Here is a 16,014-nt window from a genome sequence, read left to right on the forward strand (position 1 = left end):
ATTAAGTAAAATATTCCCATTTTCAATAGTTTTGATGGCAGAATTACTCGGAAACAAACTGCTATTTTTAAAAGAGCAGTTGCATGTTAATGTATGTGTTGAGGTGATGGTGGGTGGGTGTTTGAGGGAGCTGGCTGGGGCCCCCTCTTGGCATTTGCAATGATCGATGTGGCCATTTGTTTGAAGTTGCCCACGAGAGCAGAACACCCACTTAAATGATGTATTGTTAGCAGTGTTATTTATGACGGTGGTCCACGTTTGGCGTGCGGCAGGCTGCATATTGCGCAGGTTGTGTTTGACATGGACGACCGCAGTGTGAACAAGCCTGAGACGTGCAGGCATCCTGACCTGAGCACCGCCCTGTGGGCCCTTTTAACAAAGGAAAGCGCTAACGGCAAAGCTAGCACCTGCTAACGAGGCGGTGGGAGTACATGGTGAGGTAAACTAGTGGCCAATGGGGGATAGGAATTATACATATTATAAAGCATTGCCAAAAATGCTTTTTTAAAATTTGAGAACTTTTATTTTAAAATTTCTTTATTTATCCATGTACGTAAATTGAGAACAGATTTGTATTTTTTATTTATTTATTTATTTATTTTAACCCTTGGACTTTTGAATGTTAATGTATGTACTTACTGTAACTGAGCTGGATATATTTTATTTCTGTCAAGTTCTACAATGGCGGAGTTTTACTGTATAATATGCGTTAAAATGGCATATTTTAGTAGTGCAATATCGGAACAGTACACTTTGCTAGAGACTGGCTACAACTGCCATGCCATTGTTGTTTTACTGTAGTTGTGACGTAAACTTGCACAACATGCCTTTATATTTACAGCATTGACAATGACAGTTTATCTTAAAAAATAAAACAACAACAGCAACAACAAAAACTTTTCATATCTTTATCACACCTCTCGCCCAAAGTCAGCTGGGATAAGCTCCAACTGTGACCCTAATTAGCACAAGGGTGATAGAAAATGCATGGGTGTTTTCAGGCCACAAACAAAACAAGTGGTCATAAACACACAGTGAGTTCCTCCACATATTGAGTCGGTTCACAAGCATATTACGTTCCCCTTCATCCCCTTCATTAGCGTGGATTTTAAACATAGAAGGGCCAAAACATACCTTGTAAAAATGAAACTGCACTAAAAGCTAGCCACCAGAGGGTGCTAGAACTGCACAAATGGAAATCAACCTGACTTTTAATAGATGTGCTGCTTTTAATATTGTGACATGACGATATTGCGGCAGTTCGCAATATTACAATATTGCCGTTATCGTTACATCCCTATTAAGAACTAATATAAAGAGCCCCTTGTAGTCACTTTTTGATTGTTCTTCACTGAACTTGAAGGCGTGGTCCAAACTAGCATCACCACACGTCCGCCGTATGCATGTTTTACCTTTGAAATGCTAATCCCAGACACAAATGCCTTGTCCCATTTAAAGCTACTGTGGCACCTCCCAGGTGGGTGTGTGACAGAACACCCTCAGGGACCCCCCTCGCTAATGATGTTGGTAAATATTGAAAGTGTGTGTAGGGGGGCACGACAAGCTTCTTCCCCCAACACACATGTTCATGGGGGAAGTGCGCACGTGACCTTCCAAGGTCTCTTTGCTCGGCTTTGAAACGCCTCACCTGAGGGGCATATGACATCTTGTTGTAATCTCTTAAAGTGTGTCTCCTACTGTGTATGTGTGTCTCCTGTGCCAGAAGTCGTCAATTTGACACAGTTATTGTTATTTAATTCATGTGTTCATCCTTTGTTTGCTGTAATGCACAAACAAAGGCAAACCAATCGTGTCATAATACTGGCATATTTTGAGGCTATTGCAGGGACCAAAATGTAAACATAAAAGGATCTGATGATTTTGTGCGTGATAAATTTAAATTGTCAGTCTTTAGCTCTAGATTGTAAATGTAAGCCTTTAATATGTAACATACTGTACATTTGACGTTCATCTCTTATAAAAAATATAGATCTATTTTTTTCCATCTTAATAAACGTAAACATCTCTGGATTTTAATTTGAGGTAAGGAAGTTAAAGGAACGCTTTTGGAAATTGTGACAGCGTGGGTATGCCATAATTTTTATTAAGACGTTTGACAACTAAGGTGGAGCTAATGGGGTACAAAATTGACCCACCATAAAGACAGCAGCATGGATTGTCTTTTCATTCATGGAGGCAGCACTTCAACCCAAATGTCATCCATTAGAGAGAGTCAGAGATATCACTCTAAAATCCATTATTTTTTTAGAATTAAATCACTGGGCCTGAGATTGGACAAGTTGTGGTACTTAGCATAGATAGATATGCTGTTTAAGTGCCAGGCTACACATGAGCATGAGGTTGTGACGCGTGTGTGTGGCTTTTTTTTTTCTCTACCTGATCTGTGAGGTCATTCTGGGGGAAAGTAAACACAAGTTGGCAAAATCAGATCGATTCAACTCTCATCAGCTCCCACCTCAGGCTCCTCCGTCCCTCTGGAAATTGATCGGGTTCACTAAGGGAATACCATAAAGAAAAAAAAAATGTGCCTCATTAAATGGAAGGAAAAAAAACAACAAAGGAGAGCTTTTGTCTTTTTTTTTTTTGGCCACAGTGGGCAGCCAGGTGGCATAACGTGTGACTAATGTATAACTAGTGTGTCCATCACCTACGGAGATGACAGCAACCGCCTCGGGGGAGCCACTAGAGGAAAAACCAACCGCAACAACTCTTTCTTTTGCACCCGTCCACCCTGGTAGCGCTCAGCTGGACGCTGCAGTCCAAAATGCCACAAAGTCCACTGCGGCTCAAAGCGGTTTGTTTTCTCCTAGCGGAAGGACAGGCAGACAATCAGAAGACAGAAAAGGGAGGAAAGGATGTCCGATATTGGGCCTCGACGGCTTTGTTGTTTGTTTGAGACGCGGTGATCGAAGGGGAGTGGATACGGGGGAGCATAAAGGATGACATTTCTTTGAAGGCTGGCTTGTATGGAGACACTGAGAGGCTTCGGAGTGGTGCCGACACGGCCCGGTCCTTGCATGTCATCCCTGCTGGGATCAGAGCGATGATTCTGTGTTCTGCCTCTACACTAGATAATACATCACATAGTACAGAAAAAAAAAAGAACACTGGAACCTGTGGAATCTTTAAAATCGAGCTTACGATTTTTACAAATTTAAAAACTATTTTTTATAAAGGAAAGCAAATAAATGCCATAGCCATCTTAAATATTTATTAATTTTCCAGGCAGTGTCTTCAGTAATATTTTGACATTCTGCACCGGCATACAAGTAAAAATAAGTTGACCTATATAAGTGAGAACCAAGTAAAATATTAAGTCTTCATATTACCTCATCTTAATGCAGATAAGCATTTGTCGTGTTTTTTGGTCATATATATATATTTTTTTTTTTATCATAATGCTCATAACTCAAAACACTTGTATCTTATATTATACTTCCCCATTGAAATCAATTGAAATACCATGAATCCGTTGAAGCCCCACAAAACATACCAACAAAAATTTAACAGGTTTTAACTACTGTCTATGGCGTTTCCCATTATGTGTTAGCATTAAGCTAGTGGACTTTAAGGCAAAGTTATGTGGTTTTAAATACACTAATTCTCTGTTTTTGTTTAGTTTGATAGTCAACCTAAAAATTGTCAATAACATGTTGGGAAACTTTTTTTCTTTTTCTTTCTTTCTTTTTTTTTTTTTTTAAATGGTTTGCCTATGGTGTTTTCCTATTGTGTGTTAATATTAAGCTAGTGGACCTTCATAAGTGTATTTTATGTTTGAACTTCAACTGGATATGGCAATAAACAGCCTGAAGAAAGCACTCGTCCTCTAAATGAAGAATTGTTCACTATTTGCAAAACGGTTGCCTGTACGCAGCACACAATTTAGCCCTTGTACAATAACTCATAATTCTCATTCTCTCATTATTGTTTCTGTGTTAGTGTAGTGTCGTCCCAACATTCCTTATACACATGACATGAATTGTGTGAATGCATCTGCACTGGTTAACAAAAATGTCAAGAAAATGTAATTTTCACAAACAATAAATAAAAATATGCCATTTCTGTTTTTTTTCTTCCTACATACACCTAATCTGCTGAAGCCATGTCGCTACTCTTTGCGAAGTGGTGTTAAACATAGTCTGTTGTACATGTGGGCAAAAGCTCCTTTAAAAGACTGTAAACAAAGTAGTTCTCACAAAGGGAACAATGGCGCCCGGATCCCATTTGAAATGTGTGCAACTCCGCTTTTTGTTGTACACTTGTCAAAATGAAGTGCTGCTTGCTTTTGTTTAGGCTGCCGATGATGCTTTGTAGGACGTTTTGGGGGAAGACGGCGTCATCTTCGCGTTGGCGGCAATTTGTGTGTGCGTGTGTGTGTGTGTGTGTTGGGGGGGGGATGCCCGTTGACATCTGCGCTTACGCCCGCAACTTTTTAGGCAGGGTTGCAAACAAAGGGCACAAGCAGCATCGACGCAAAGAACAAACACACGAAAACCTGCACACAGTTCGAAACACCTGGCTATATGCTGCGTCCTTGCGAGGATTAAATCAGCACTTCAAAAGAGCGGGACCCAAAAAAAAAGAAAACATTCCCAGTGGAGGGGACGGGAGCGCATCGGTAGGCGAGACTGTCATCTGCAAATGAGGCGGAAGGAGAAGCGGTTGGGTAGGATAGTGGGCGGAGCTTTCAGGTGTTCTAGTGGGTGAGACTTTGAGAACTGTGTTGTGTTCAGCCTGTTAAATCACTCTGTATTCTGAACAGTTAGACAACAAATGGGAAAAAAAAATCCCACTTTAGTTAGGGCATAACTTTTGTTAAGATTTCTATTTTCCTTTTACTTGGTGGGCATGTTAATAAGCTGAAAACGTGATACTGTAGTTAATTATTGTCACAATATTAATTACACATTTAAAAATAAATGTTAGGTTTTCACAAGAAACTTTAACAATTTTACACGTTTCATATTTACTTTACTTGACATTATGCTTAGACCACTATTTTAATTATTTTTACAAAATTATTTTCTTGTTTAAACTTAAAAAAAAAAGTTTCCACAATTTCAAGCGAAAGGTTTAAAAAAATGTGTGGACTATTTTACATTTTACTTGACTATGGTCAATTATGGTGGACATTTTATTTATTTTTTAAATAATACAGTAATGTCGGTAGTTACTAGATAGAGACTGAGCATCACCGTACTAAATAAATAAATAAATAAATAAGTGATTGCAAAATGTGACAGTTCAAGTGACACTGAAATATTGCAGTATAAAAACAAACTTTTTTTTTTTGTTGTTGTTTTTTTTTTTTATATAAGTAAAAAAAAAAAAATATCTACACTTTTAGAGCAGTTGTGACAAATCCTGTTACATTCCGAGCCTCCTTTTGAATAGCAAGTAAAAAAAAAAAAAAAAAAAAATGTTTCCATTGTTTTTGCACTGACATAAGTTAATGTCTAATATCTTGCTGTATTTCGACATCTCTTCTCATAATGGGATGTCATTTTTTTCAGTTTTTCCAGAAAAGACGAAAAACCAAACCGAATATGGATTATTTTCATTTCAGGGGTAGAAGTGTTTAACTAAAGATGTAGCCGATTTTAGCAGATGTTGAAGGAAAAAAAGAAGAAGTTATTTTTTGTCAAAATATGACGTTTTGACATTATTTAAAGAGGCTGACACTTCCTAATTCATGTGTCCCACATGAAACAATAATGGTTCACTTTAAAGAATGTTGGAACATGAAATCCTGTACTATATTATTTCACACAAAAGCATTTCTGTTGACTTCGGTAATTTACTGTCACAAAGTAAATCATGTGAGAGAACAGAAGAGGGTGGCATAGTGGGCTTGCCCTTAAATTGCCATGATGGGATTAAAGTGTCATGATTTAATGGTTCATGGTTACACAAGGGACTAATTGTGTTAAATAACAGAAAACAAAAAAGGGCGCTCATTACTTATATACGCCATCAAGTCCATAAAGCATTGTTTGTGTGTGTGTTTTGGCTTGCGTGCAGGTGGAGTTTGAGTGGCTGCGACAGTACTGGTTTCAAGGCCAGCGATACACACGCTTCTGCAGCTGGTGGAGCAAACCCATGGAGGAACTGGAGAAGGACTGGAAGCTTATGGAAACCATGGTGAGCCTTTGATATAGTGTTTGCCAACAAAACATACACAGTACTTACACAGTTTAATGAGATCATTCATAAGCGCTATATCAAACAACAGAAAGTTAATAATGTACTTAAGTGAGGGATGACCTATTTTGGAATGTGGCAGAAGAGTTTTAAAGCACAGCATGCTTCAAACTGCAAATATAAAACAATGAGATGTCATTGAGAAAAAAAAAAAAAGCCTATTGTTCACAATTTCCGTATGATTTTGAAACGATTGGTTCTGGGACGAAGAAATTATAAAACAGTAATGAACTGCACAAACATTTGACATGCAACTGTCAACACAAGTGTACAAATAAGTCTAAAATAACAATTAATAGTAAAATGGAAAAACAAACATTGTACCTCAAGTGTCAATGCAGTTAATTAGATTACAGTTAAGAGTTACACCAAATTGTATATTTTTTTTATTGTGCCACAAAGTCTAAAAATAATTTAACGGCTGCTATAACCATTTAGAAAATTTTGGCGATTTGAACTACATGGTGATTTTAGAGATAAGCGTTTTCTGAAAATGTTAATTTAGAGTCTGGAATTTGATTTTTTTACAAATCTGAATTTTATACAGTTCTGAGTTTAAACATTCTGTACAAGTCCAGGTTTTGTATATATTAAAATGTTTGAAATTATGAATTGTACAGAATTTGGAAATTCAAAATTATACGACTTCGGGCATTTCACTTGACAGATTCAACTAAATCATCAACATTGTCAAATATACAATATGCATCTTAAAATGTTAAACGTTATTTATAAAAAAAAAAAAAAAAGAAGTTTTCTTGACGTTGCTCAAAAACAGGCAAAAACTTTCCAAAACTTCTAATGTTTGAATATTGTAGATAAGTCACTTTTTAAAATATTAAAATATAAAAGTTTTGTGTCATTTTTTTTTTTTAAGCATTTTCCCCCCTAAAGCTGAGAAATTTGGAATGCTACAGTTTTTTGTTTTTGTTTTTTTAAATATGAATTTTATACAATTGTAAAATTTAGGAGCTTATAAAATGCAAGAAAAGTTTGGAAATTTGAAAGTCACAATTGCAGGATGTCGATTCTCATCTCCCGAAAATTTATCATTGAATTTGGGATATTCAGATTTGTATGAAATTTACACCGTACACTTCAGCCTACTTCTCCATTACTAAAAAGATGGCAAACCAAAATACAGAAAAGAAAAAAAAAATAGTAAACATCCACATATTAAAAAATTTAAAAATACATAAATACAAAAGAAAAATAAAATTGAAGAAAAAATGCAATAGGATAAAGCAGTATACGTCTCAACTACTACTCAAAAAGTCCGCTGTGCCAAACGCTGATTATTTTTAAAACGTAAGGCATCATTAACATAAAAATCTCCAGCATAAGACATCAAACACCTGATCCAACGTACAGTAGATACCCGTCTGCTTGTGATGCAAACACAAATATCAACACAAATGACGCGGCGCCCAATAAATGCCCATCGTCCAGGGAGCGGGAAGAGATGTGTGCGTTTGTGCGTGTTTATTGTGACATGACGGACGGGCGCCTTCTTTAAAGACGTGTCATTTGTTTAATCGCAGCCTCGCAGACACTTTTATTGCGGAGGGACGCGGCTATTAGTCAGACACCACTGTAAAGGAATCACTTTGTAATGTCACACTCATAATTAAGTCTCCGGCATCTCGCTGTACACATGTGCCACACACATTTACACACGACGGCGCATAGAACACATCACTGTACTTGGTCTCAAAAGTGTTTGTGTGTGTTTTTAACCGGCTTGATGCTCAAAGCAGCAGGGGGCACTCTTGTATCATTGAAGCGTCTTCCCTCTTCCAACACTGCTTTCTCTCTCTCTCTTTCTGCCTATGTTTCCTTGAGTCCCTCGCCCACCGCCAGTGACTGGAGGAGCTCTCAGTCTGTGTCAGTGTGCAGAGCTGAGCAGTAATCACATCTAATGCTCAGGCGGGGATAAAGACTGAGAGCACCTCCACTCTCTCACTCTCTCTTTCCAGAGCTCTCTCGCCCTCTCACTGTCCAAGCACTGTCTGGCTGTGAGTGGGTGGGTGAGTTTTTTTTTTTTTTTTTCTTTTTCTTTTTTTTGGGGGGCAGGAGCTAAACTCATCTGGAGCGCTGCCTCTGGGGGCCCGAAGATGAAGTGAGTGATTTGGAGGCACATTTAGAGAAGGGCATCAAGTGAAATGTGAGGTCTCTCTCTCTTGCGCTCTCTCTCCACATGTTGTAGTGTCACCCGGCTCCTTTCCTAATGTTGTGGAGCAGCCAAATAAGCCATAGCCTGGGTGAATATGTGTTTACATTTGGAATTCTTCCATATGATCGAAAGACCGCGGTACAGGAAATTGGAATAAGTACGTTTATTATTCAAAGAAACTTAAAAACAACATGAAAAAAAATCATATAACATCTCGTTCAATTTTTAATAAAACTTAGAATAGAATACTATTATAATTAGAAATATGACTAAGAAATACATACAAGGGTGTGTGTCCATATTTAAATATCTTTCTTGTACGAGTACATTGATGCAATAATTTAAAAATACTAAAAACAAAAAACAAAAACAAAATTAAAATAATATAAATTAAATCAAATAAAGTATCACAAGTAAAATAAAAAAAGAATACAAATTGTTTATATTTGTAAACATTAATATCGCTTGAAATAATGCTACCACAAGGAGGCATATGAAATTTATGCACTAGTTTAAGATCCTTTTAAAAAATAATTAAAATTAAACATGATAAAATATCATACATTGAGGATAATACATTTAGTATATTTACAAACATTAATATCACTATACTGTACATAAGAAATCACCACATTTAAGATCAGCTATTAAAACTACTTTAAAAACTAATAGCACAAATATGTGTTTATCAACATTAATACAACTTGATACAAAAACAATCCAAATAAGCTTGCACAGTTTGTGCACTACAATTACTAAAAGTTCAGTTTAAAAACGACTACTAATAAAAATGAAAACAAATACAAATAATAGGGAAAAATAACAAAAGTTATCAATGTTTGTAAACATAAGTAACAAGTACTGTGGAGCATGTGTGTTTTGTCTACATTTGAATATATAGCAAATATATAATGATGCATTAAATATAATCTACACATTTTTCCTATAATAAACTAGAAATGGAGATGTATTCCTCATTGTATTGATAGATATAAATACAATAAATAAAGCAGTTTTCATATACATACTGCTGGTTTGTTTATTTGTTTTACGTCTCCGCCTATTTTGTCCATTCATGGAGCCGATGCAAAAATAATATTACATTTGCCCAGCGCGCAAACGTAATAATTCAGGCATCGTGATGAAAGACAACATTTATTGGTCTGGCAAGCAATATTTACATCCTCGTGCAACGACCTCGTCCATACGCTGATGAAAAGCACTTCATGCATGTGACTTATAGATTTTCCTCCTTTTGGGGAGTGTGTGAGTAAGGGGGGTGGCTGTGGTGAGATCACAACACATTTCTCTTGCGTTATTTAAATCAAGATCACCCCCCTCTTTCATCCCCCTCAGCATTACACACACACACATGCACATTCTTTTATTACATTTATTTGGAAGGCACCACTTGGCTATAAAGCTGCTGAAATGACCTACACTCCATATGGTTTCTTATAAATAAGACATTTTCTGAACAATAACGGTGAGGCAAACCTTTCAGTGTTAGTCCTCCGATGGGCATACGAGTTATAAAAACATGCGTTGATCAAAGTAATGTTTATCACAATGTTATATTAGGAGTATTTGGTTGTTGAATAGTTCCCCTGGGATGTGATACGTTGGAGGACGCTGTGTCAAATGCTCTGGCGGGGCCGAAGGCCGTAAACGGCCGACAGTCTAGAGGTTCCAAGCACCGTCATAAAACACCAGAAAACATATTTTCACATCTTTTTGTCATATTTAGCACACTGGGGTGCGTTTTGTATAGCCGCGGTGGTGCGCTCGCGCCCAACCTGGCCGCGTTTATGGAAAGTACCTCTCCCTGAGGCGGCTTCCAATTTCTTGTCTTGAAAATGCTCCTTCCTTCTGTTTGAATGACATTCTTAGAAAACAAAAAACAAACTAAAAATAGATGCAGGCAAAAGGGAAGTCAAAATAAGGAATGCGGACCTCTTCCGGCCCACCGAGCAGTTTCATTATTGATTCAAGATTATATCATACCGCGACCATTGTGAGGAACAAGCGGTTAAGAAATTGTATGAATAGATGGATGGATTATATCATACATTATAAGATTTCAAAAACTAATTTGTGTTATAAATTATTAAGTGTTATTAAATATTTTTTTAACTGTGCCATCCAAACCCAGTCTAAATAAAAATTGGCATCCAAGAAGTAAGTTGAAATGCTACATCCCACCTGTTTTCTGGTCAAGTGACGTTTGTGAGTCGTGATTGGTTGTTACTTGAGCCCTCAGCCGCTGATGTCATTTTCAGTCCACAACAAGTGGCAAAATGGCCGCCTCATGAGATGGATAAAAACAAGTGTATTTTGCTGCTTAATTCATATCTCACAAACACAATATTAGGTTGCCGTGTTTACATTAATGGTGCCACATAAAATGAGATTTTTTTATTTATTTGATTTCTCCTTTAATTCGTTTTTATTTTACAGCTTTTTCCTCACGAATTCCCTAACTCACCTGTTTGTGGTTATTCTGCCCTTTGTAGAACATCTTAAGTTCATTTTGTCACCAAAACTAGTCTCTCAATAGGAATTGGTGTCAAAGAAGTAAGTTGAAGTGCTTACGTTTAGACTTAGAGATGAACCTTGATTGTTGGGGAGAAGAGTCGTTCACTCCGTGTATATGAGCATTTATGGTCCATGTTTTGAAAATCAAATTGTAAGCCATTCATTTGTTTGGGTTAACATTGGGATCATAGTTTATGGTATATTCAAGCTATGTAGGGAATTATGAGCAATTTTAGGACAAGGGCGTCAATGACCCATGTTGTTCACTATAATAGGGGGTTATTGCTGTAAAAATGTTAATCATTAATTATCAAACAAAACTATGTTTTATATCCATTGCACAGAGATTTTGTCATGTTTACCTCCACTACGACTGACCTGCCTCATCTGTCTATTTTTAAACTCAAATGTAGCCCTTGAGAATAAACATGGGCTAGTGCATGTGTTAAAGTTGGTGTGTGCGTGGCGTGCGTGTCTGTTTGAGTGTTCTGGATGTAAAAAGTTTTTTTTTTTTCCATTTTTCTTTTAATCGAAAAGGTTCTCCACTCCCCTGTGATTGGCGTTGACCTGTCTTACTGGTTCCCTCAGGAGTGTGCTATCATGGCCGTCACACAATAGTGACATTTCCCTTTAACTAGCAACAATGACTCACAATGCACAATAGGCAGAGAAAGACGTTTGACTTGATGCAGAGTATTTAAAAAAACTGGCGTGCTGTTTTTTCAGCACCCCTATCCTCCTCTCTGTTTTTTCCTTCCTGTTCTGTGTGTATGTGCACGCCATTGATGCTAATGTATACACTCGGTGTGACTTTAATTGATTTAGCAGTTCTCGCTCTGCACACTACAGCTTTTTTTCCCCCCCCTAATTTGTCACTTTCCCCGACTTCAGTGGCGGCTCGTCTTGACTTCAAAAAGGCGGAGCCGGCTGCGGTGGCGAAATCTTCCGCTCTCCCTTCTCGTTCTCTTCGCCTTGACAGCAGCCTTGTTAGAGCAAAGTCTTTTTATATCAAGGAAAAATTAATAGACTTTCATAATGATAAACGGGTTCCACTCTAGCCAGAGTACGTTTGTATACATCAAGATGTAACAAACAGGCAATGGTATCGGGGGGCCATGTCGTATTCTTCTCGGCTCACCCAGCCTGTCACTCCCCGTTTTTCCATATGATTAATGACACCTATAAGTTCATTTTTTCTCTATCTTATTATCATTTTGTGTCTGGATGTAAAGGAAGCTTTTCCACAAGGTCTACAATTGACAGACGATCCCGAATCACAGGGTTATTTAGTTTCTTCAGTAGAGGTCAAAACACCTCAAAAGTCATCAGATTTTGCCTTTTTTTTTTTTTTGCACTTTTTTTGCACGACTAATATTGAAATTGTATTGACTTACAGATTTAATTAGTTCGGTGACCAACCTTGCACAGGGAGTCTCGAGTTACGTGGTACACGATCTACATTCGTTTCGACTTGACACGCCCATGCCTCGTCCGTAGCACCTTCTTTTTCGTTAATTCTAACTAATCACACCATTTTAAAGTTGTGTTGTTGTTACCTCCAGCAACATCCATCGAACAGGTTGGCTCGCCTTCAGGCATATCACATTTCCGTATTTAAATTTCCGTTACCTCTGCTTTGCCCTCCGTCAGAGCAATGAATGTCTGTGCGTTTGGTTTGCGCCAATTATATATATATATATATATATATATATATATATATATATATATATATATATATATATATATATATATATATATATATATATATATATATATTTTTTTTTTTTGAATTGTTATACAAAGTATTCTGATGTAAATATCGATTTTAACTGTAAAATCAGACTTAAGTTGAAATTTGGGTTACATCGCCAGTGTAGGAACGAAACTTGTCCGTAAGTCGAGGACTCCCTGTATATTAAATCAAAATTCCCCATTGAAATGATGAATAGAAATGCCATTAATGTGTTCCAGCACCCAAATCCATATCAGTTGTTTTTGTCACCTATTTCTAGGAAAAATCACAGTTTTGTATAAAACATAATAAATCATAATAAAGAATGTAACTAAATAAACTGCTTTTATAAAGTGTAATAATACTGTATGTGTGCCTTTTAAAGGGTGTGACCTAGTGAGGTTTTCTCTTGAGCCGCACATTTCGTAACCCAAAAACCTTGTAAGTTGGGGCACTTGTAAGTTCAGGTGCCGCTATCATACTAATGGAACTACCATGTATGGTTCATACTCCGTTAGGTTTCATTGGGTGAATAGTAATATATTCGTAATTTAAACAACTTGGAAGTCAATTGTCGTCGTCCACTGTATTAACTTCATTGTGTTAGCGAGGCTGTAGAGAAACAGTAAATGTGTGTTGTGGAGAACCAGAGGAGGTGGAGTTGGCTGGAGGCGGGGGCGTCAATGTAAATGTTATTGCACTGAGCTCATTTGATCAAAGTCCGGGAAAAGGTTAAGCGAATCCAATCTGGTTTTTGTACGGCAGAGTGGAGACACAAGCCCCAGGACGGAGAATGGATTATCATATTGGCGCTGCTCAAGTAGTGCCGGGGGGAGGGAGAGGGCAGGAACGGGCAGGAGGGGGCACTCGGACGGACAGTTTACCCCTGCCCGTAATGCGTTTAGACAGCAATTGGCCTTAATAACCTTTATTGACTCCAGCGGGTCAGTGCCAAGAATCTAATTATCAAAGTGTATCAATTTCATTGGAGTTTGGAGTTTGCCGGGCTCCAAATAATTATTTTAAGGTCGAGCTGGGGGCAATTAATCCCCTCTCCCATTTATTTGATGGCTTTGTAAAACATTATAAATGTTAAGCTCTCTGTTGTGCGGCCCAACATAAATAATTTCATCAGGCAATCATTGTTTTTCTGTTATTGGAGAGCTCGGGGAAAAAGGCATATTTTCGAAAACGTTGCATATGTTTTTAAAATCATAATTTTTAGGGAGACCACAAAAAACTAAATGTTTGTTCAATTATTAACATTGCACCATCAAAGATGGCAAGCTATTTTTGACACTTTAGATTGGGTCAAAAAAATCTAAAATTAACACCCACATGTGGACTGACCAATAGTATAAATGTGAAGAAAAATATTAGTCGGTATGTTCCTTTGATGGCAGTTGTGGGTTACTGTTTTTGCAATTTTTAGATAATATATAAATCTTTTTTTAATGACGGTATTTGTGTCACCAGTTAGATTGTGTTTAGATCCATTCATTCACGAATAAAGGTTAGTTGCATGTGTTTATGGCTCATTATGACACCACTATCTGTTTATTTTAGCATTTTATGGTTGTTTACCAGCTTACAGGTTTTATTGTATTCTTGTGAAAAAAAATTACATTCAACCTTGTTGTATATGTAATACATTTGTTGTTTATTTCTATAGTCTTGCAATCAATAATTGTGCAACCTTGTTTACCCACAGCCTTCCTGCATTGCCCCATTCAGACATCAAGAAATTACCCCAAGATTATTGTTATTATTCATTTAAATAGGAAAATATGCGGGCAGTGACGCATGTTACAGCAGCCGTTTGTGAATGCGAATGAAAAACAGCCCGAGAAGGGGAGAAAAGTGTCGCGTCGTGAAGGTATTTGCCATTCCCTTTGAAGTTCCCATTCAACAGGGTAAGCTGAATTTTCAGCAGTTGCCTGATAGTGTTCTGCGTAAACGCTTAAACCCCTTTGGAGAATTTTCATGGGCAGATATGGCGGTGGTGGCTCCCAGGGAGCGTCTGTGTTACCTGGAAAAAATGAGGCTCGGTAGCTTTGTACCTTGGATGTGTGCGCTTGTTTTGAATGGCACATGTCACAATGCTGTTTGTCTGATGTACAATCACAGCGAGCTCAAGTTTAACCCTGCCTCTATGTGACATAATGTCACATGCTATATACAGTACAGTACATTGAGATTAATGCTATGGAAATCCCCAACACATTAATAATGCTGTGGGAATAAAACGTGGGTAGTTTTGAAATCAGCAGGATACCGTCATGTATTTGCAGTCAGTATATATTCCGCACAGTGGTGGAGTTGTTAATTAACACGTGAGCAAAGCTGCTCGGAGGGTCGGGGTTCTGATCTCCATTCCAGCCTACGTGCGTGCATGTTCTTTCTGTGTTTCTGTGATTTCTATGCACACTCTGGCTTCCTCCCGTATTCCAAAAAAAAAAAGAACAAACAAACATATGTTAGATTAATTGAAAATGTCACTCCTTGAGGATGTATGGTAGATAATTTTTCTGGGTTGAGAAATCAAAGGCTATAAGAATTAAAATTCACTTTTTGGTTACAGTCCACTTGCATTGTGGTCACATCAGATAAATGTAGTCAGAACTGTTCAGTTTTGACATAGAGTACTATTTTAGGTAGTTTTTGCACATATTTCTGGGAAAAAAAGATTGGTTAGATTCAGAATTTGTTATTTGTAGTTTTTTTTTTATTTTTATTATTATTATTTTTTATTTATTTTATTTTTTTTACAATTTTGTAGTGTAGTATGGTGCCCAAATGGTGAGCATGTCATCCTCACAGTGAGTTTAGGCATCCAAATCTTGGCTTCGGGCTTTATGTGTGGAGTTTACATTTTGTCCCGTACTTGAGTTTTTATTTATTTATTTATTTTTTATGTGAAAGTGAGCTTGAATGGTTGCTTATCTACTGTCTTAACTGGCGACCATTCCAGGGTGCATCCAAATTTCACCCAAATTCAGGTGAGAAAGAGATACACTCTAGCTCGAACATTTGCGATGCTAGCAAATTTCATGTCAGTGTTCGTTCCAGTTCGCAATTGTTTGTCTAGAGTTTTAATGGTCTTTCTTGTTGCAAAAATGTTCAAAATGTTCTTGCAACAAGTCCGTTAAAGACACTAGGCAAACATTTATAAACATTGAACAAACCCTGATGAGCCCTGACAGGAGCACACATTCACTACCTTCACCAGTGCTCGCAAATGTTCACCCCTCAGTGGGATATGGGCTTAAATAAAGACTGTTTTGTCCTTAAAGTGAAGCTGCATAGCACTTCCCACGATTGTTTTGCAGCTGTGGAGGACTGTTTTTGGAAT

General features: G+C 37.4%; 1 protein-coding gene across 2 annotated transcripts in view; it reads left to right on the plus strand.

Annotated features, from left to right (window-relative positions):
- The window catches only part of fto (FTO alpha-ketoglutarate dependent dioxygenase), a 136,246-nt gene that overhangs the window by 38,536 nt on the left and 81,696 nt on the right, over window positions 1–16,014 (plus strand). For both annotated transcript variants that reach the window (XM_077519722.1, XM_077519721.1), the window contains exon 7: window positions 6,043–6,162. In XM_077519722.1, coding sequence (XP_077375848.1) covers window positions 6,043–6,162 — 120 coding nt within the window. The remainder of the gene's footprint in view (window positions 1–6,042; window positions 6,163–16,014) is intronic.

The sequence above is a fragment of the Festucalex cinctus genome, chromosome 4, assembly GCF_051991245.1.
Source record: "Festucalex cinctus isolate MCC-2025b chromosome 4, RoL_Fcin_1.0, whole genome shotgun sequence".
Lineage (NCBI taxonomy): Eukaryota > Metazoa > Chordata > Actinopteri > Syngnathiformes > Syngnathidae > Festucalex > Festucalex cinctus.